Here is a 24300-nt window from a genome sequence, read left to right on the forward strand (position 1 = left end):
CCTGGCTGAGCCAATCTCCTGACGTGAACCCCATTGAAAACCTCTGGGCCATACTCAACCGGCAAGTCAAGAACCAACTTCGAAGAGCGATCTACTCCAAGTTTTGAAGCAAGAGTGGGCGAAAATCCCACAATCTAAAATTGACGAGATTATTCTCACGATGCCCCAAAGGATCAACATACTTCACGAAGCGAAAGGAAAATCTACTAGATATTAATTAAATTATAAATATATCAATTCATGTGAATATGACTGAAAAATTTCACGTTTTCTGAAAAGGTGGTGTCTATTTACTTGTGACCATGCTGTCTATGTACAGTTTTGTAAACTAATAAAATTTGTTATTTGTAAACTTAAGTAGTATTTTATCAATCTGTTTTATAATCCATATACACCACAAGTGACTGGCTTCTCATATAAAACATAAGTTTCAAAACTAGGAATATAACAGAAATTTATTCTGCATGCTTGAAAGATTACTCTAGCTATGTAACTTTGAACAGTACTGGATGACATAAATATCAAAATGGTTTACAAATTATGTAAGTACACCCAGTAGGCTATACTTCATTAGTTCCAGGTTTACAGTTGTGATATCGTAAGATGTTATATTGTGACTTTATTTTAGGCCTGTGTAAGGCGATAATTAATTCTTTATGTCATTGTCATTAAGTGGGTACTAAGTCACAAAACAAATAATCAAAACATTTCAGAGGTGGGGATGCCAAACGTGTCTTTGCCCCTGGGTGCTGAGAATCCTTGCTATGCCCCTGCTCAGGTTATTAAACCCTGAAATGATTTATTATTTATAAATAAATTATTATTTATTATTAAGTTGTCAAAAACTTCTTGACAACCAAAATATGTTTTCCTTTTCTGATTGTAGTAATAAAAATTGTATTTTCGTAGTTTAAAAACTGAAATATATGTATACATGTAAATCTTAACTGTTAAAATTTTGTAATACTAAAAATACTGTATTGGCCCAATTATAGGGAGATCTCAAATATATGGTGACCCCCATTTTCAGAAACCATGGGAAAGAAATAAAATGAGTCCACAAAATCAATACTATAAAGGAACAGCCTGCAGGTGGATTAGTTGCAAGAATTAGTGAACCTTGAGCGAACATCTGGCACAGGCTAGAGTAGGGGGAAGGGGCCTGTGTTTGGTCATGATTATAAGGTGACTATGAACTTTACAGCCTAATTATTAATAAAAAAACATTGCCTTATAATTGGACCAATATGGTATATCCTTTAGCTCAGTAAAACCATTTGTAAGGTAAGAGGAATAAAAATCCTTTACAAATTTCTACATGTGAGAAATTAAAAACTATTTTTATATTATCATTAATCTCTTTTTAATTCAATGAATAAGGATGCTTTTTTTTTATAAGAATGTCTGGCAAACTTCATGGGAAATTATTTCTTATTGACCAGGCTGGAAATGAACGTGGAGCAGACACTTCCAGTTCAAATAGACAGACGAGAATGGAAGGAGCAGAAATTAACAAGAGTTTACTAGCACTGAAGGCAGGTTGACATGTTAGTTGAATTCAGAATTTTGTTCATTTTCTGTTATGTGATGCAGTTTTGTTTTTAAGTTATTGATCAAGAATTAATGACATGAAAGGTACTGATTACTGTATCTTTTGCATCTGCTAACTATTCAACTTGTATCTGGATTTTATGAGTACAACCTAGTTTCTGCTTTGAGATTATTATGAAATAAAAAAAAAAGGAAAGTGAAATATAGACCTACCACATGTTACCATTAAGTAAAACATAGACATTATGGCTAAAGCTGAAAATTTATCAGCTTTATGTATGTAATGTGCTCAAACAGTAAGCATATATATTTCATTTTAATGAATTATTCAAAACTTAAGATGGCATTTTGAATTAGAAATGTTTTCACCTTAAATACCAGTTTGAACCAAGGATTTGGACTGTTGACTTCAGTTTTGTGCAACTTACCTAAGGATGTTTGACTTTTTTTTTTCTTTTTTTTTTTGCAAGAGCAGAAAATTCAGATTTGGCTCAAAGTCATTTAATTTCAAAGAATGAAAACAATCAGTGGAGAAAAAAGATATTAGGAAAATTTGTATATAAATTAGAAAATATGTTTTATTTAATGTGTATGTGTGTGTGTGTGTCTTTAAACCTCCATGAAATTAACAAAGAGTGTACATGACTTAGAAATAATGAAGTTCAGCAGATAAACAAAGTAATTTTTTTAGCTAAAATTTAAAAGAATGACTAAATGTTTCTCAATTGATATATATTTATATATTTTTTTTCTCATAATTTATTGAAATGTTGCACATAGCTTTCATATGTAGGGTCAATGAAAAACAATTTCAGCCTTGTCTCCTTTCTATAATTTGAGCATGGCTTAACCTACCATATGCACATATACATGGTATATAAGCTAATATATAGAAAATATGATGCTTACATTTACTCCCATTAATGTTTTTTAAAAATTCTAATTGAAGAATACAGTAATAAGTGCATACAAAATACTCCTATTTGTTGGACAAATTACAGTGTTGGAAAGTGTATACTGATTCTTTGTATAATATAAGATTTGCTGTACAAAAATCTGGATTCACATGTACAGTATAGATTTGAAAACACCAAAAGTGTTGTGAGAAAGTTTATGTTGTATCTGTTACAGACATTTTGGGGATACCTGAGAATAAGGGTTTTAACCCTATGGGTATGGGTCAAAGTGCACATGAAATGATTTTTTTACAGAGTGTCATTCAGCATGGTATTATGTATTTGATGTCAGAGTTATCAACTATTCATTTTACCCTACATTGCTTATTTATCAACAGTTATTTATTTATTTATCAATAGAGGAGAGTAAATACCAGGTACAATGTACTGGGGAACTGAAAAACAAATGGTACATATGCATTTCAAAGGTTCTGCAAATACATTTTGCAAACTGTATAATGGACAAAAGTATCTTTACTTTTCAAATGAACATCACCTTGCACTCCAACTTCGACTCAGACTGACGTTGGCAATTCACAGACATCTGTTTTTTGTTTACAAGAGACTTGTACACACGACTAAAAGCTTGCCAAGTTTCAAGTAGATACATGAAGTAAATTTGGAATTATAGTCAACAGTTCTTCTCTAATATGGAGTTGGTCTAGCGGACTGATCCTGTGCATGTTTGATTAAGGTTCATATCACAAATCACCACTCTAGTGCTATAAGCTCCAAACTTAGCAGTTTAGTTAAAACTTGTATTCATGAGTGTTAACTTCTGAAGAAAATTGTGACAATTAATTTTCAGGTAAGACATTTTTTTGAACTGTTTACTACTTATGAAAGTTTTTCAATAATTGCAAAAACCTTCATTTTCTTTTAATGAAATTTCTTTCTTCTCCATAAGACTCAAAAACCAAAAACATTTAAACTGGTCTAGTTATCTGTAACTTTGGTTTATGTCTGTGTATAAACAGACTTACTTTACCATTGAAATATTGTTATAATACCATTTAATCCTTTTCTTTAGAACACAAAATAAAATTATTGTTACTCTTACTTTGAGAAGGTGCAGTGACATTGTTGGACTAATATTATGCTCTAGAGTTAAGGCATACTACATTTTATTTTATGTAGTGCCATGTGTGGAAGATTTAATTTTGATTGATTCATATTCCACAAGCTTGATTTTTTTTGTAAACTTGTATTAAAAATTGAATGTTTGTATGTTTTAAGAAATAATTGCTTTACATTGTTTAGGAATGCATTAGAGCATTAAGACATCAAGGTGCTTACTTGCCTTTTCGAGCAAGTAAATTAACCCAGGTATTAAGGGACTCTTTCATTGGTGAAAACTCACGGACGTGTATGGTAAGGGGTTGATTTCCTGTCGTTGCTTTAGTTTGTATTCTGTTGGTTTATTTGAGGTAAATATATCTGGCAATTAAAAAATCAAATGGACACAGTTTATTTTTAAGCTCTTAGTATGGACTTCATTTCATCTCTTTGCTATTTATGTATAAAATCACCTTGATTGTAGTAAATTTATGGAAATTTAACTCACCTTTAATAAATATCAAAGTAGGTTTTTACAAAGAATAGTTTGAATCTCATATTTTTAAGTATGTATGTATGGGAAAATATATTGTACTTTATAACTTCTTAACAATAGTCTGTTGGGCAAGCTGTTGTTTTATGTCATTTAGCTAAAACCAGACTGGTCAAATGGAAATTACCGTAGGTTGGGAAGGAGAGCCAATGTCAAAATGTTTATTTTTATGGCTAAAGAGACCTCATGTTTACACAAAATTCTACATTTTTTAAACAGATTTTCCACTCAAAATGGAGATCTGTATACTACCTATATATATGTAACAGTGTTTGTAATATCACTTGTGATAATTCAAGGTGTATTGCAAACACCACTTTGCATAAGATGGGAACAAAAATGCAAGTTAGTGCTTGTGCTGCAATATGAAAAACAAAGATTCTGAGGTGACACACACCGTGTATCTGACTTAGAGATTTGCTTGTCACTAGCCTTCAGGCAACTCCCACCTAAACTATTGGTGTAGGTTTTGCCCTCCAGTACACCCACTACTCCTGTCTTTACCTTATCCTTTTTTGATCCCTTCATCTAGCCCCTTTCTTTGCAATGAAGTTTGGTGGTATTCCTGATTTGACTGCCTGTCATCAATCCTCACTTTCATACATTGTTTCCACACTGTACTCAACCCTACCTCCACTTTTGTACCTGGTCCCCTTTTTTTTTATTCCCAACATCCTCTTCTACCCAGTGGCAGACTTGTTGAGCTCCTCAATGACATTTTCATCGTGTCAGGTTCAGTGAGTGGCCAGTTGTCATAATTTGAGCACTTATGGTCACATTTTTTCATCCAACTGGGGTTTTTCTAATTTTTACTCATGGACTTTCTCCCATTCCCTTCCTCTTCTCCTTTCTGCCCTCATCTTGTTTCGTTTCTCCTGTTCCCATCTGTGTGCAATATCTCTTCAAAGCTGTGTTTGTCACCACTTTCATCAATTCCTCACTCCCACTCAATATCTTATTCACCAGGAGAGGGTGTTTTTCAACTCATTCTCTACTAGGATCCATCTTCTCCCATCTGCCTGCAAGTTATGAACCTTGTAGTCAATAGGATTCACATCTATGCTATTCATTCTGCATGTGAGGTTTAGTGGCTTCATGGGGACTGCTTATCCCTTTGGGTAATATGCATATATCTCATCCATTAGTCCTTGTGAAACCAGAGGTACACCTCAAAGGATTCTATAACCTAAATGGTTTTCCTTTCCCCATTCTAATATTTGTATGGGTAGCTGGATTGATCCAATATCACCTTTATGTTCCATTATCTCCACCCACACTTGTCATACACCTTTTTACCTATGCGTCCCCATCTTGTTGGGGAGCATCCCTGTAGATCAATTTTTACATCTGGCACATGGACCTCAGATGAGTCATTTTTCCATATCCGACACTCAAACTTCTTGTAGATTGTTGGTCATGATCCCATTATTACCTCTCCTAGTGAATCATTTCATCCTGTTCCTTTTTAACAACTCCTTAGCTTTCCTCAATTAACCAATTTGGGGGAATCTGATCCAGAACCCCTTCCTTTCAAACACTGGACCTTCCTTCTTGCCTGTTATGGGGCAGTCTTGTCTTCACCATTTAGTCTGCTCGATACAGTAAGGTGTTTACTTCCATGTTCTCTCCACTGTGTTTCGGTCCTTCCTAATCCATAGACACACTTGCCCTGTTCCTGTGCCTGACTGGGACCACAGTATCATCCAACATGCTCTTATCCATGCCCATTTGAGCCATTGGCAACCTGTAACTTCTACTGCCTTCTCTTCAGGCATATTCTTTTTACTTGCGATCACTGTTGTTCAAATCTTTGTTAGCAACTCATCCCATGCTCTCTCCATCATCTTTATATTCTTATTTCTCCAAACCAGTCCTTCCTCCCTCGGTCTTCAACCACTCGGGGAGGAGACTTCTATCCTTCTCCTCTCTTTCATCCTTCTGTTTCACTCTTCTATGCTCATTCAGACCTGGACAGACTTTTCTGCCTTGTTCATGCCAATCATTGCTACTTACCTTGTACCTCTCACTTTTGGGGTTTCTGTTTTACACTGTATGTGGGATTTCTCTTCCTCCAGGAACAAATCTCCTACTTCCTTTATCGGTATGATCTGCCATATCCTTTGTTTGGTGTCGTCATTGGAGGTTGTTGCTCGCACATGGTCCACATTTCCTCCCATCAGATTTGTCACCTCTCTCATCACTCATTTCTGATGGTTGCCAGACAAGATCATTCTAGCTGGCATATGGACTATCTCACATAACTTTGTTGCTCACTTTCTTTGTCATCTGGCTGTCTCATCTTATAATCTACCCACTGTAGTTAGACATATGAGTACATTCCCCTTTGTTTTATAGTATTTGCTTCTAGGATCCCACCAGGTGGCTGGTGATGCCTCCCAGGGTACACTTATTTCCCATAATTCTGCATCAAGCCAGGATAATAGAGAGCACTCATACCATCTGCCCTGGCTCCATATATGTCCACTTTTGAGATGGGGTGTTCTGCAAGCATGGAAAAAGCCAGCACCAGGGGATGCTCTGCCTGCTTCCCTGGCTTGCACTTGCTGACTTTTCAAAATAGATTTACACGATCACTTCTTGTACTGTCTCCAGTAAAACCTTTCTGGCCAAAACTGGACTGATGGTAATTCAGGCATTTTCTCCGGGTCTCCTACCCACGTTTTTCTTCAAGTGAAGCATGGGAAACCCTTACCAATCACCAATTTTTAGTTGCTGGAGTGATAGACCATGGAGAACCCTCACTGGTTGGGGACCTAACAGCTGGGAGCTGAACAGGGGCCACTCAGCAGTATGTATAGCAGTGGTGACACTCTGAGTGTAGCACAGGTCACCCCTCATATACTTATACCAACAACATGCCAGAATCGCTTCATACTATACTATACCCTCTTCTTGTGGTCTGCATCTGTTTAATAGAGTTGAGGCAAGCACATCATAATGCTGTGTACTCCTCCTGTAGCTTGAAACTGTTTGGTACAATGGAGCTGAGCACACACATTATACACATGTACCTTTATCCTGCAATCATCTGTTCAGTTGAGTTGAGATAAGCACTTACTAACAAATTGTGTTCTCCTCCTGCAGTTGATGACTGTCCACTTGTGTAGACATGCGCACTCTTCATATTACATACTTTATGTCATGACCTCCATGCTCTTCTCCCACAGCTGGTGTTGGGCCAAGAATCTGATGGTAGAGTTGAGAAAAACATGCACTAATAATTCCTCCCACAACCAGTATTGGTCCAATAAGTCTGATCATGGAGTTGGGGTGAGCACTAGTTATGGTCTCAATGTGTCCCAACAATGCTACACATATTGACTTTCTGACCTCTTGCATGCAAATACTGAGACAACCATGTTTGCAACACAAGGGGCTTGTTTGCCTTTTCCTCCCTTTCAATCTTGGCAAAGAGCATACCCTAGAAGATATGAGATACAGTTTCCCATGTGTACCCATATAGAACCCCTGCCATTGAGCATCACACTTCATGGGTTTCCTTCAGGCACTTTCTGAAGGGAGCTAACTCATCTAGGTAACTTTGACATCAGTCCTTCCACTATCTCAATGTGGGATTTTAGCTTTTTATGTGCAGATGTGTGTATCACCTCAGAATTTAACATTTTCCATTCCCGAAAATTTATTTCTGATAGCTACCTCTTCACACACTTCCCAGTCTTCTTCCCCACTTCCAGTGTAACTTAGTAGTCCTTGCCTCATCACAGAATGAAAATCACAAGTGCAAAATCATAGACGGACCTAATGCGCATGGAGGCTATGTCACCCTCCTATTGGGGGCAGGCTTTTGCTGCATAATAAGCTCATTATGCAGTAGTGCAATTCACGAGAAATCTTGTGAGTTTAGGTTGAAGTTGACTGAAAGCTAGTGGCATGCAAATCTCTAAGGCAGATGCATGGGGAAGATAGTTTTCTGTGTGAGAGGTGAGTATCTGTCGAAAATACATTTTCAAGTAAGGAAAATGTTAACTTCTGAAAGACTATATCAAACGTATAGTCCTATTTATAGTAAATTTCATTTTGTCACATTTTCCATAAATAAAACACTTAATATATTATAATGATTGAACTTTTAAAGTATTATAATGTTAAATGAGTGAGAGAGAGTATCGTTTGGGATCATAAAACTCATGAATAGAAACTGCTCTTAAAAGAGAGAGAGAGGCCTTTTTGGAGAAATGTCTGAATATACTTATAAACATCACCTAGGATGTTTTTTAATATCATTTTTAGCTATAAAGATGTAAAGTATATTTTTGGTAGGACAAATATTGAAGACAATTTTCCTCAAGCTCTTTAATCATTTTCTATCCCACTTGTACTACTATCAAATAATTTTTTAGGAAGTTATTATTGTCCACATTGCCACTTCTATATCTTAATTAAGTGATTGAGTAGTGGAGGGATAATTAATATTTTAGCTTCTTTAATAAATTGATATTTCTTCTTCTTTGTGTATGATTCATGTGTATTTTGTATAACTCGTGTTTTTAAATCATTGTATTATATTTACAGATAGCCATGATCTCTCCTGGTATGAACTCTTGTGAACATTCCCTTAACACACTACGATATGCTGATAGGTAATACTTTTTGTCTTATTTTGTTCTGCTTGTAGGGAGAACTGAATACTCCATTTTTATCAATTAAATCTGTTTTATCTTTGGTATTACTTAAACTTGAGAAAAAAATGTTTTGTGTCATTCAGTTTCATTGTCTTAATGTTCTACACAGTTCTGAAAATATTTAAATCAATGACAGTTTTAGACGAGCAGAAGATTTGATCAAAATATTTACTGCAAAGTAATTCTGAGTTCTCTGCATAACTGAGCTTGTGAGAAAAAATAAGAAGACTGAATACAATTGTAGAGAAGAACAATATTTATTTAAACACAAACACATTGATAATATTTATGTGACACATTGGATGGTCACCTTTTATTGGAGAGCTAGAATCAAACCTGTTTCTCTCCCAATGTTTTTCAGACTGAGTAACCATCATGTTACTTAGTTAAACCAGTAACTTCAAACTTAGCCAGAGTGACATGAGGTATCCACATAACTAGTCATTCCCATTGAAACATAAAGGTTTCCTTTTATTGGAGGGCTAGAATCAAAACCATTTCTCTCTCAAGGCTTTTCCAGACTGAATGAGCATCATGTTATTTAGTTAAGTTGGTAATGCTAAACTTACCCAGAGTGGCTTGTGCTATACCCACACTGAAACATAAGGAAGTACATAATCTCAAGACATCAGCTGACTAACTTCACAAGTTAGGTACAACTTTACAGCTATCTTTCTCATTGGGAGCCAAAAGGTGTTATTTCAGTTGAATACAGAACAATAGGCAACAACAGCAACTTTATGACCATCTCAACCAATTTAGTATTTGGAAACTGCACAACAGAAAATGTTTGAAAAATTCCTATATTAAATAAAGAAAGTAGACAACTCATGGTATGCCTGATTACTGCATAGATACATCATTCTATGAAATTGCTAATTTTATAAAATATCTTTTCTGTTGATCCTGCATGCTTCAAAATATTATGAACAAGTTATGTAAACATTGGAGAACCACATCACATGACCTTTCATAAATTTATATACTGTACTCTTGAGCTTGCAAGTTACTCCTGAGGATGATGAGGAATTGTCAAAACACATAGTGGTTCTTAAATGGGGGTGTCACATTGATAGCCTCATTAAAATGTTTTAACTGTGTATCAATTTATTTGTTTGATTTCACACTTATTATAGTCTGGTTGTTGAACATTTTCTGTAACAGGCAAGTTAAAGTGAACTATATTCATCCTTGTTTATTATGTGAATAAAGTTGATTATTGAGACTGGTACCCTTAACCATTTTCTGTCCATATTATACACTTTAAGCAACTTATGTTTGAGCAATGAAGTATATATAAGATGTTGCGAATAACCTGAACAATAATTAACAATCACAACATATGGGTTTTTGTAATCTAAAATGGTATTAAGTTTTTGATCATTCACCTGAGAGCAAGTTTTTTAAATAAACATATTGTAGCATCCACGTCTTGACTTGTGGGGGAAAAAAAGAGGACACTCAGAATCAGTTAATGAATTCATAAAGTTCAGCACTAAAAATCCTACGATTATCAGGTACTGCTAACTAATTAATTATTCAATGACATTTTTTTTATCATATTAAACTGCTAAATAACAGATTTAAATCCACAGCTACAGAAAATATACAACTACACAATTACAATAAAGATCAAGGTTTTATACACCTTTTTCTTTTTGTGGTATTTTCCTTAACTCAGCAGAAAACGTCTTTCTATCTCACAACAATACAATCTCACTTAAGTTTTGTTAGATCAAAACACAAACATAAGCTGCATGAACTTTTTGTGGATTGAAAAGTAGCCTGAAAATATAGAGGCCAGTGGTGTAACTACAACAGCTATTTTACATTAAGAAACTCTGAGGTATCTTTAGCTCTTTTGCTGTGGGCTTGGCCAATTCAAACTAAATCTTGACCCCAAATTGACCTTTAGTTTCCATGCTATAACTTTTAATACGTTGTGTATTTTCACAAAATTTTGCAAGATTTCAGTAAGCATCACAAGTCTTTTTGTACACAAAAATCAGAATTTCTAATGATTTATATTTACTAAAAATTTCTCCATGAATATATGAAGCCAAAGTGTTGAATGCTCTGAGTGCAAAGTGATTTTCATGTTAAGATTGAAAATACTTTTCTTCATCTGAAAATTGTCAAATTTCATTTGTGTAGTCTTTAAAACCCCCTAAGTAAATTTCAAACGTTTTATTTTCTGGAAATTTTTATCTGTTATTTTCTCTATCCAAACTCTATCTAGGCTCAGTCGACTAGAAAAACCTCATGACCACCTTAAAAAAATATATGAAATAAATCTAAATCAATTTTTTTTTACTTTCTTGAATGACTTCAAGTTGTAACAGAAAACTAGATTTGTTGGCTAATAAAGTTAGTAACAGTATACATCTGTTTCTACTTAAATTGTATTGTTTTATTGCTCTTTGAACCCTACTGTTTAACTAATAATCCTGCCACACAAATTGTAAGTCACTTGTTGAATGTATAGCTCATATTACCCTAACAAATTATGTAATGCACAAGCTGCTCATGAGCATACCTTATGAAAATATTTTATTATTAATCTTTATCATACCAAATCTAACTTTATCTACCCTAATAAGTTTCTGATTTTTAAATTTTAGTTACTTTTATAATAATGAATAGAGAATAAACATGAAAAACAAGAAATTTAATACTTACCTGGGTCTTCTTTCTTTTTGCTTCAGTTGTCGATGATACTTAACCTTACTTTTTATACTAATGGTACTACTATACCAAATAATTTTTTATTCAGATTAATTGAATAATGCACCTAAGAACACAAAATAACGACACATAAAAAGCAGACAATATATTATAACTATCAGTGTGTTTCTCATGGAAATAAGTTTGAACTAGAAGTAAAATAGATAATTCTCTGTACAGAAAACAATGTAATATAATGTATCATTTGATAGATTAAAACAATGGCTTTCTATTGGTTATAAATGATACAGAATTCAACATCAGAGAGAACTATTAGCAATTTGTGAAAAAGAGAATGTGACAGCTGGGTGGGGCAAGAGGGGTCTGATTTTCTAAGCAAAATTTGTATAGCCTTCAATCTTATTTGTTTACAGAACTATACAGATTTTGCTTTGCTTGTGTAACAACTATATTACAATAAATAATTTATGTTAAATTCCATACTTCTCAGGAGGGTGGTAAATAAATTAGAGAAGAGTGGATACCTAGAGAGCAGTCATAATTCTCATACTAGGAAGATATTGAGGATTTTGTAAAATATTTCCTTATAAAATTGAAAACTTAAAACTTGTATAATATTAAAATTTGATTCATTAATTATGTTTTGGTGCCAAGTTTACTTGTATATCTTGATAATAAAATAGTTTAATTAAATCTTTAATGTAATGCTCTAAAATGTTGTGACGATATTGACCTGCCTGTAGCAAGAGAGTTAATTATAAAAAAAATGGAATGTGAATGAAGTAGCACGTATATATTGATCAAACTAAAAGGAACTTAAAATACAGCTGAAAAGAAGATTAAGATTATGTAACAAATACTTAAAATGAAAATTCAACTATAACAGAGTATGTACAAATAACACACAATGATAGGGGATAATTCTAACTCAACCAAACAGTTTGATAGCTTAAACACATATGTTAATCTTTAGAAATAATTAACTAAGAAGAGTATATAACGTTAAACAGATATGAAGGTCCAGCTAATCTTTGTGTTAGTAATATGGCATGACCTCTTGTTTGTAAGTAGTTGAGAACATAATGTCACATGACCTGTTATCAATTTATGAATATTATACTCTTCATGTTTGAAAGTTACTCCTGAGGATGATGAATAGCTTGTGTATCCATTTCTCAGTTTCACTGTAATAGGTGATCTAAGCATCATTACTCATACCAGGTTTTACTGCCTTGTGCCTTTACACTTGTTTGGTGGGAAGTGAGTATTGTTTTATACTTCAGTAAGAACAAACCAGTACTCAGAATAGTTTTTTTTCCTTATGAAAAACATGAAGTCCATTTTTAACTCATGTAAAAAGGTGAAAAGCTTTAATGCTTTGTACAAATAATGTAATAACTACTTACCAATAAGATGCAATTCATGTTACTGAAGGATTTAAAGCTTAGCCTAAATAAAGCATAACCCTCAGTTAGCCATGGATTTATCATTAATTCTCGTTGATGTAGGATAAATAGTTCACAGATATTTCTAGTTTGAACTTGTTTTAACTATGGATTATTTTGGACAGTAAGGTCAAATAATGTACACAACATTGCATGTTAAAACAATTATTTCTATCTTGAGGTAAAATTCTGCAATCATTTACTCTCATTTTTGCTAGAAAATACTGTCCACTAGAGGGCATGGGAATTGTAAAAATTACTACACTGTTTTATTTTTAAATTCATCATTGTATGTTTCTTTTTCTTTGTTAGAGTCAAGGAATTGGGAGTAGAAAATAGAGATATTTTGTGTAATGGGGAATGGAAAACTTCTCCTGTTAATGATGATTTTGCCCTTCTTCATTCTATAAATGTAAGCTAAACTTTAAAAACCTTTATTAAGGGTGTTTTCACAGTAAATAAAAGAGAAAGTTTATTAATTATATGTTTACTAAGTTAATTTTTTTAAATATAAGGCATAAAATAGCTGATCTTAATTTCATACAACATATTTGTAGTGTTCTCTACCTTATTTGAATAAAAACTTTATTCTGTTGCAGTATTTGTATTTTGAGGAACAGAAAAGTATCTTTCATGTAACATGTTTTATTTTCTTATAAACGTTACAGACCATTTGCATATTCTTTATAAGATTTCTTTTAATAAAAAGCATAAGTAGCTTGTGATGTTTGTGAAAATTCTTTGTTAGCATAAGTAAGTATATGAAGCTTAGAAACAAAGACAAACCTTTCCAAACAGAAAGCTACGAACATTTAAAAATGGAAATGTTTTATTAATAAACATTTAAAACTCAACTAAATTTATGCCCTTAATTTTTTGTGATAATAATGAGGTGACTGATAATAATAATAATAATGAGCTAAAAACAAAGCAATAAAAACAACCAACTTAGTGGTCAAGAAAGTCAAATCCCTCCCATGCCAAGATGGATTATCTAGTACTGGAATCTGGCTTAATTGGCACAAGTGGATAAGATTGATGATACATATGAGTACATCCTGGACAGGATGCCAGTTCATTGCAGGATACCACACAGCTAATAGCTGGTACCCATCAGACAGCTGGGTAAACTGAAACAATTGGGGTAAAGTGTCTTGTTGAAAGACACAACAGCACAACATAAGCCAACCTTGAGCTTGCAAGCAACTGACTATGAGTTTAAAATGTGAAGCCTTGCTACCCCTTTTATTTAGTGGTACTTTTATTTATATATGTTTATAGAGAGTGTGTAAACTAGTGAAAATGCATTTGAAGAAAGTTTAGTCACAATCTTTTATTTAATTTTGGTTTTAATATGCTGTGGTTTAATTGTCTCTGTTTCTTTTTTGACCTTCATGATTTCCCAGAAAGAGGAACTATCGGATAACCTAATGTTTTTTCATACAGCTGTGTCTCATCTACAGAAATTAGAAGATGAACTTTTGGATGCACACAAAAACATTACTGAAGTGAGTCTGTTCTACTGGTTTTGATGACAGTTTTATACTTCAAAAGAGCTAGATTTGCATTGGATAATATAGTTATGCTTTATTTTGTTTTTGGATCTTATATCTAGTGGCTTTCAGTGTGTCTGAGTTTACTTATGTCAAGATCCTGACACGTGGACCTAAGGAGATGTTTACAGTTATGATAGTGTAATTTTTCTTTTAAATGTACAGTCAGAATACAATTGCAACTGCTACATTTAAGATTCATAAGTTGTTTATTATATGATAATCCCCTCTTTAATATTAGGTTACAAATATCAATGTTTCTTTTTTTTTCTGTAACAGGTTTACTCTGTAAACTTAGGTCATCAGGAAGTGCTGGTCTTTACAATGTATCTGGTTTCTGAACATTTTGTAGACAACTCTCAGAAAGAAATTATGTGCTTGCTTTATGTATTGTGTATTTACATTGTTTAATGTTCATTGTGTAAAAAGAAATTTTATTATCAGCATGAAATTTTTTCTGTAACTAATAGCTATTTTCAATAATTATTAAGTCTTTATATTCATTTGTGCTTATATTATATCAATTAGAAAATAAAGATTATTTCATCTGATATACAACAATGAAAAAAATGTTGACTTTAGCCTGAACCAGTCCTTAGGCTGAATTCAAGGTATACTCCTACTAAACTTTTAATTACAACTATATGGTAATTAAAAAAACACTTAATAAAAAAGAGTAAAAAACAGGCCTGTTAGAGACTGTGTTTAGGTTAGAAAGGGATTAAAGAGAAATAGATCTTGACTCAAGCAAAGGCAGATATTAGACTTTCCTTCTAAATTCAACTAATGTTTTAACTGTTATGTGGATTATTCAGCTGTAAACCATACAAAAAAAAAGAGTTTTATATAGCTGTTTCTTTGGCATAAGAGTTTTATGGCCATTTATTTTATAATATATAGAACATACTATTGTGTTTGAGATGTCCAAATGAACATTATTTTATGAAAGTTTAAAAAATAAAAGACGACTATGACCTTGGACTCCACACACAAAATTACAGGTAATTGATAAACTAAGTCTCATATTAGATGTGTAAATAAAATTATTAATGAAACTTAAAATTACTATGTATTTGTGTTATGTACAAAATATATATAAAAAAAAGCAGCATGTAGTGAACATACTATAATGATTTCCCTACACTTGGGAAAAGGTTTTCTGTATTTTTAGAGTAGTTAGTGTAACTCATATATATCGGATATTACTTGCACACTATACCTGTATTTCTGTGTACTTTCAAATGGGATTTAGAAGTTGTTGTAATTTGCAAGATTATTACTGACATTGAATATAATATTGGGTGACTTGAGTATGACATTGACAAATTAATTAGTTCTAACACCTAATTATATTAAAATATTTCCAATATCATAACTAAAATATGACACACCTAAATACATTAATGGAAGAACAACACAAAACTTTATATTTCTACATTGTATATTTTTTTCTTATTCAGTCATTGTAAATATAATTGTATGTACCAAAATATTTATAGGTTTAATTAAAATTGCACATCTGAAGGATACATGCACTTCAGGATACCAAATGATTACACCAGAGTTCTAAAAATTTATACACTGTTTAGTATTTATAATGCAATTTAAGATATCGTATTAACTTTTCAAAAGCGTAATATTATTCTGTTCAATCTCTAATTGTCCAAATGCCATGACAACAAACTCATCATCTTATCAAGATCATGTTAATTTGATTATATAAGTGATTAGAATATTAAATACTTTCATTATTTTCAAATTCATATAATTCTGAAGTAAGCATATCTAAGTAAAATTTTGCACTGGCTCTTCCACCACTTCAATCTGGGATTCTAGTATTTCTTTTTGAGGAAGTAAGTTATCATCTCAGAAGTTAACATTTACCTAATCTAATTGCATCATAGATTGGCATAGTACATACTGTTACATGTTTCATTCAAAGGCTTGACACATGTTAGTATCAGACAGTATTAGCTATTCTGTGGAGAGTATCTATTTTAAATACATTTTTAGGTAAAGAAAGTACTAACATTAAAAATTAGTTTTTATGGTTATCTTCATGCTAAAAGATTTGTGAATTTACTCTATTTAGTTGTTAGTGGTAGTACAGTTATAGGTATGATAATTCTTTGTCAAAGCATCTATTTGTTCCTGCTTTACAGTCCACTGAGAAATGGTTTCAAAATGATAGAGCTGCTTACAATGGCAAATGAAGTGGATTATGATGTAGATGGTAAGATCAAAATTTAATAATATTCTGATAATATGTATGTTTGTCTTGATATTAGTGTTTGAATTGATCATCTTGGCCAGCAGTGAATCTGCCTATAAACTTTCATGTGTAAAAATCTGAACATTACTTGCTACACCTGACTTTCAGAGGACAAACATGGGTCCAAAATCATCATTTTAGACAAGGGTTTCATTTGAATTATTTTGAAAAAATAGTTTAAGTTGATTTATTGCAATTGTATTTTTTATATTACAGACAGATATGAAATAAATGTGAAAATATAAATGAATAGAAATTAGTTGTATAGTCTTGTAAGAATAATTGTCTCACAAATTTTGCAAAATGGCTACATATACTATTCATTGAGTTTCGGAAAATTTTATTTTTTAATGATTGTAGCTATCCATGTTTAATTTGTATTTTTGGGGATTTACAGCATAAGTTCTATTAGTATACTAAATTTCCTCCTTCTACTTTGATTGATTTTTGAGAAAAGGGATGCCAAAAACTCGTGCAGCAATACCTGTCACTGGTGACTTTATATCCCCTACTTCAAGAGCTCACATTTCTGTCCGTTTAAAGAATTTGAGGATAACAGTTTACGTAGTTTCATTATATACCTTGAAGATACTTCATTTAAAGTTTATTGAAAATCTGAGATGGTGTGATTATAAATCCGTAGAATATTGGTTGCTGTGACACAGAATACCCCACATCTGTTAAAAAAAAGGAATAAATCTATAAACATATAATATTACTGTCTGTTGTATGTCCATATAACCACCTTGCAAGGTGTGGTTGGATCTTCACCAAAATTGGAATGGAGGTTCATCAGGTCCATGCGGGAGTATATACAAATTTTCAACTTTGCAGTTTTCATGGGCGTTTTTGCATTTTGTATCACTAGTTTGCCCCCCTGTTGATGGATCTTGACCAAATTTGGTATGAAAGTTTGTTGGGTCCATGGGGAGATGCATACAAATTTTAAGGTTTGCATTTTTTATGGGTGTTTTTTACCACTACTTCATCCCCTGTTGATGAATCTTCACCAGATTTGGCATGAAGATTTGTTGGCTCCATGGGGAGATGTATGCAAATTTGCAGTTTAACGTTTTGTGTTTTGCATTTTTTACAATTACATACAAGGGAAACAACTTTTCATGTCTTAAGATAACCTTTCATTAATCATGAATTTACATAACTTCCGTCCAGGGGATGAGTACTTCAGCTAATTTAACAATAATTAGATTTTCTCAAATACTTCTTTTCCCTATCAGATATGCAAGAGAGTCTGTTACAAGTTTGTAAAATCATAATATACTTCAAAATTTACTTGTATGAATATCAGTGATTTGCAATTAGGTTTAGTGTAAGGCATTTTGTATTCAAGTTTTGTATGCATATATCTGATTAAACATGAATTGTGGTTTTGTAGCATATTCTCAACAATTGGAAGATTTGCTTGCAGAAAAGTTAGGCAGATTAGGCAAGCTTAAAGGTAAGTGTAAATGTTTATTAAATTAAAATGACCAGATCTGAGAGAAATAACTACCATTTTTTAAACTGTTTAATTTATTTTTATGAAACTCAGAATTTTGCATTTTCAATCATTCTTTTGTTTTCAGCAGTTTTTTTTCTGATTAAACTTTACGATGCTTATACATCTTACTTCAGAAAATTATCTATACAAAATGGTTTTATATAAAATTATTTAAACAAACTGTTAAGTAGAAAGATCTTGTTGTTGCAGTTCCCAGCTCAAATAAAACCATGGTTTTCTTGATTTATGCTATAAACGAAATGTAAAATAGTTCACATTTTAGGGAAATATACAGATACATTAGTATGCACGTTTATTCTAATTTGTACGTCAGATAAAACTCTGATAATCGCAGGATGAATTCTGATTAAAGCTACACTTTTTATGTGGTTTTTACAGAAAAAGTAAAGTTGTTTCGACAACAACTTGCTGAGGAAGAAAATATTAGTAGGACAATAACTGAAGACCTTGAAAAATATGCAAAGCATTGAGAAAAAAAAAAGAAATAATCAGTGTAATAGTTCTGGAGAATATGTTTTAACCACTGTTTCTGTTGTCCACTAATGTGGCTGCTTCCCCTGCCATAATGATCTCTTGTTAGTAATGAATGTATAGAGAAAGACTTATCTTTATAATTACTATTATAGTTGTGTATTTTATTTTATGCTCAATACAAAAATACCCCTTTTCTGACATCCAGGAAATGGTACACAGACATGGTAATTAAATATACTTCCTTAGTAATTTTCAGAAACTTACCTAGTGATAAAAGGTAATCAAATGTTATCATATGTGTTCTAAAAACTTTTGAAAGAATAGTGAAAGTCCCTTCTGTTTTGAAAGGCTAAATGATCAGATATGTTGTTGCATCCTCAATCTTTTAATTGTTCACAAATTTTATTCTGGGGAGTGTCACATCATATTCACATTTATCCATACAGTCATTTTTCATTTATGTATGCATTATTCTAAGTATTCAAGTTTAGTTTTGTAATTAACATTATGAAATTTCAACGGGCAATACTGTACAGGCTATTTGCGTGTAATGTGTGCCATAAGCTGATGTAATCAATACATATTGCTATTATCTGTTATGTTAATGTTTTACATCTTATTGTGTATGGATTAAAAGCTTGTATGATATTTAATTATTGTAAAATACACAAAATTCTTCTTTGTTTTATGAGTGTTCTGTGAAAATAGAAAGAATGAGTATGCTGTATAGACTAATTTTACTTATTTTCAATTTATCAAAATAATGTATTTCATTTGTAGATGCTATGGTAAAGCTAAATATATGTCAGAAATTTTCAAAGATTTCAGAATGCAATTAATACTAATTCTTTAAAACCTATTTGAAAAGTTCTAGAATGGACATTACTTTAAACATAAATTGTTATAGCTTAAATGTAGTTTTTTTAACACTGATGACTGAATATTTCACCTACTAAGGAGGATTGGGTGACATTGTGGCTTGAAAAATAAGAGATGCTGTTGTTTGTACCATTAAACCATTAATTTAAGAAATGAGCATGATGTTGGCACAATAATTACATTACATGAAAACATTATTTAGAAGGAAGGAAGCAATGGTTTCTAAATTGTATTTCATCCAAAGTTTTTTTTTTTTTGACCAATGGTTCTTTTGTCACATATTTTATTTGTAATATTGTATATACAACTGTTATATTATTTTTTTATTGAATACAATACTCGGTTCAGTTTAGTTATTTAATGAACTACGATCTAGATCATAAAATCTAAGTCAGTACTTCACAAAATGGTTTTACTTTATCTTCATGTAGTACATATTGAAGAACGCTTTCACATTTGTAAAAGATAGCATCATAAAGAAGTTTGAATTTATTATTAATTTCTGTAGTTGATGATGTTTTATACATGTTGGTATGGTAATTGATTCTTTTATTTTTCTCTTGAGTATATGATGCTGTTGCTAAGTCTCTTAGCACCTTTTTGATATCGCCAGGACATTGGGTTTCACTTGTGTATTTTTATTTTAACACACATGTGACATTGTATACTACATTTTTCCTATTTTGTTTAGTCAGGAGTGATGTCTTTTATCAAGCTATCACATAAGTTTTAGAGCTTTTGAAGTTTATCTGGAAGTTAAAGGTGTTTGTAATCTTTCTTATTTTTTCCTAGTCATGGGATATGGTAAAATGTTCTTTTGTTTATCCCGAATATTAATGGATGTTTCTGATAGCTTATTAAATGTTCTTGTGTTTGTCTTAAGGGTTAGTGGATGTTTTTCTGATAGCTTATTAAATGTTCTTGTGTTTATCTTGATTATTAATGTATGTTTCCGATGGCTTATTTATAGAGTTTTTTTTACTAATTTATTTGAATTGCTTTAGCTCAGTTTCAACAACCTCATTATTAGATATCCTTGTCACCTTCCATGCTGTTTTAAAGTTGTATGTTTGATGTTGTAGTGAAAGAAGAGAAATACTAATTTCAAACAAACCACCATTCAGTTCTTTCCCTCCTAATACACCACCTCATGGCTTAGTAGTAAGTCAGCAGGCTTATGACACTAAAAATCAAGTTTTGATATCTGTAGTGGGCACAACAAGATAACCCAGTGGTATGCAGAGCTCAGATGACCCATTGTGTAACTTTGTGTTCAACATACCAAACCCTCCTAATATTGAAAAGAAAATAAAGAAGCGTGTTTTTTTATCTTAATTATTACTGTATATGTTTTAAGCCAATGTGATAATTATGAATTAATTGCTGTATTAGTTAACAATATAGTATGAAAAACAAAAACATTTTTATTTAAAATAACAGACTCACCTAACAAAATGTACACACATTAACTAACAAATATTTTGTATGAACCTGTTAACATTTATAAGTATCATTTCTTAAAGGTCCATCAAATGAAAATAACCATCTTACAAATAAGAATAGCTTACTCCTATTAGTCAGTTTTGTAACTTAATCTTCCAGCTATATAAAAGCAAATTAAATCATTATCATTAAGCTGATAATTATGTGGTTTAAAAATTATGTACTTTTTTTCAGTGCACAGGTTTGTTAGACTAGTCATTGTACTTGTTACAGATGGAGTAATGTGTTGTGCATAATATTTGTTTTAGAAATACACATGGTTTTCTTATGTAATGTTATAAATTATCAAATTATATGTACATTTAAGAATTACAGAACATTTCAAAAATAAGACTATACAAGCATCACACAACAATTGTCATGGTTGTTCATACAGATTTATTGTTCTGGATCAGCAGTTCTCAACCTAATTTTTTTTGGCTCGAGACCCAATTGTAAACATTGATGGTCAGTCACAGTCCAGTAAATGGCTTTAATGCAAAACATATCTGACTTACTAAATAAATAAATTACTATCTATTTTCAAAGTCTGTTTGCAAATGTATTACACATTCTGACAACCATATTTTGGGTTGTGAAATGCTGTTTTAGAAAACTAAAAATTCGTAATCTCTGTAACAACAGAATATATCTCATAACAACCTACTTATACTTGAAAGATAAGTTCATAATGATTTAGTAATATTTATTGTTATTTATTTATAGAATTTGCCTCATAAAGTCATTTGACTGAACTGTTTTTGTGCTTTTTTGCTAATCTTAATAACAATGCCTGCTTTATTTATGTATGCTTGTGTAAGGCATTAGAAATATGAATACTATTTTGTTGTTACTCTAAGTAGGCAGAGTTGGAAAATGTAGTGATTTTGAAAGCTTATGAAATTATCTACATGGTTATGTACTATGCCATATTAATTGGTTTACTTTCAAGTGTACTACCAAAGTTAACAAAAATCTATAAAAATGCTTGAGCAACATTTATTTTAGCAATGCTTGAATTAAAATTTTCAAGAATCCCTTTTATCTCATGCTAAGCACTGGGCTAGGCATAGCCTAGTGGTTAGCATGCTGGACTGCAGATCTTTTCATCTGTTAGCTAATTATTATAAAAGTGTCAGTAAATCCCCTTATTCATTTGAAAGATCCAGATGAATGCTGCTGGCTTTGATATGTAATTCAAAGTTAGTAATGGCTATACCTGAACCCTCCTATGACCTGGTTGTTTAGCCCAAATTAAGCATTTAAAATGCTTAATTTACATGTGTAAAAATGTAGGTGTATATATACAAGTAAAAAGTGTTATTATTCAAAGATGTCTCTGTGTGTGTGTGTGTGTGTGTTAAAATTATTTATGTACATAATGTTTTTTGTTTAAATGTTAATACTAGTCAATAAAACCAAATAAACCCTGATTTTAGTAAAACTTTGAATACTGAAAAACCAGGCATATCTGTTGAGTTATTCTTAAATGATGATGCCAGTAACAACAAATATATAGTCAGCAATCTTGTTACGAATCAGTATAGTTTCAACTTGTACCAGAAGTTGATGCCATATAGACTATAGCTCTTCCTTAAGTAAAGCTAAATATTACTTCTCTTGAGAGTTAGATGCTGTGATGGTTTTCACTTTTTGTTTCTATAACCCAAACTTAGCGAAATTGATCAAATTATTTAGATTTGGATCTTGATGCTTTCTTACTGCTAATGTAGTGTTGATATTTCAAAAGCTTTTAACAGGCCTTGTGTTGCTTTTCACAGTGTAACAAGATGTAAAATAATAAATGTTAATAAAATTAATAAAACTTCAGTCCTATCTGTTTATGCTCAAGAGTTCAGGTAATATAACAAGTACCTCCCAAACCGTATAAAATGTGAGAATGATAGATATTTATCAGCACATCCAATTTCTTTGGCCTTCTTTCTAAGATTTAATTATTTATAATTAAGTGAGCACATTTAGTTTCAAAAAGACCATTATCCCAGAAATGGACATTTATATATTTATTCTAGCTGACTTTTACCATCAGAATAAAGACATCCCATTTTTCCTTGTCCCCTGGTGGCTAAGTGGTAAGCTTCCAAGTTTATAATGCTAGGATTTGTGGTTCAGTCCCTGCTTGGATTTAGTGAAAATGGCCATTTGTGCAGCTCTGCACAAAAACCCTTTTTTTTCAAACAGTTTCATTAATGGTACCTCCAATATTCCCTACTCAGGAAACATGTTTAAATGAGAAGAAAAGTCATGAACTGTGTCAAGGTTATCAAAGCTGTAAAATTCTCATTGACATACCAAAAACAAAAGGGTTTATAGAGTGAATATTATCTAACTAATAACATTATCAGATTTCAGTAAAATTGCACTTTCATCATTTTTTTTTAGTTTTAGTGCTCCGTGTTCTTTTTGGAGAAAGGTTTGATTTTTCAAGAAGATGAAAGATTCATGAATAAAAGGCATGAACAGCTGGAATATGACTGTCAGTAACATACTTTTTATTATTATATACAGTAATATAAATATATGGGTGTGTTGGGCCAAGGATTCTTCTACAGTTGGTGTCTGTGACTTGTTTGCAATAAATTCAACAGTCAACGAACAGCACGTGCTCCACTTGTTTTTATAATATTAATAATAATATATTCAAAACAAGTTAAACATAATTTCTTTATACTATGGAGATCATGGTTGTATCTTAAACACTGTACAGTTCTCTTTTTCTTGTCAAAAGTCCACTTAGGCCAATTCAATTGCTTTAGAATTAATTGACAAGCCGAACTATTTTTATCACAATAGTATCAAGGTATAGTTCACTTACGTTGTTGCACGAGTTACCGCAGTTGTATCCTGAACTTCGAATAATCACTTCCAATAATCGTCTGCTCTTCATACTTTCAATAATCATTTCTCTTTTTGTCAAAGTAAACACAGATGGGTTCAATTAGTTTTGAACACCTTTGACAAGACAAATTATTCTCACTATAACATATCAACTGTTAGGCCATTCACTCCCACGATGGTTAATTTTACGTTTTCTAACTTTTCTCAGACCAAATTTCTTTTACTCTTTTTGCTCGTCTGGTCACAGTTATTTATACATTTATCACTTAGGCTTTCTTAGAAATACTCCATAGCCTCAACATCAATGAATTAATAATACTACGTTAAACTAAAGTCTTTATATCTGACA

General features: G+C 31.9%; 1 protein-coding gene across 19 annotated transcripts in view; it reads left to right on the plus strand.

Moving 5' to 3' along the window:
• The window catches only part of LOC106457275 (kinesin-like protein KIF2A), a 27615-nt gene extending 4693 nt beyond the window's left edge, over window positions 1-22922 (plus strand). For 8 of the 19 annotated variants that reach the window (XM_022383124.1, XM_022383125.1, XM_022383126.1 and 5 more), the window contains 5 exons: window positions 1443-1547; window positions 8671-8738; window positions 13223-13322; window positions 14317-14418; window positions 14743-14896. In XM_022383124.1, the coding sequence (XP_022238832.1) occupies window positions 8677-8738; window positions 13223-13322; window positions 14317-14418; window positions 14743-14874 (396 nt within the window). In that variant the 5' untranslated portion in view covers window positions 1443-1547; window positions 8671-8676 and the 3' untranslated portion in view covers window positions 14875-14896. Of the gene's footprint in view, window positions 1-1096; window positions 1186-1442; window positions 1548-3758; window positions 3879-8670; window positions 8739-13222; window positions 13323-13835; window positions 14166-14316; window positions 14419-14742; window positions 14897-16625; window positions 16697-18131; window positions 18195-18635 lie in introns of those variants that run through there. The other 11 variants (XM_022383132.1, XM_022383133.1, XM_022383134.1 and 8 more) reach the window with 9 other exon arrangements.
• The last annotated feature ends 1378 nt before the right edge of the window (window positions 22923-24300 follow it).

Source organism: Limulus polyphemus, unplaced genomic scaffold (assembly GCF_000517525.1).
Source record: "Limulus polyphemus unplaced genomic scaffold, Limulus_polyphemus-2.1.2 Scaffold310, whole genome shotgun sequence".
Lineage (NCBI taxonomy): Eukaryota > Metazoa > Arthropoda > Merostomata > Xiphosura > Limulidae > Limulus > Limulus polyphemus.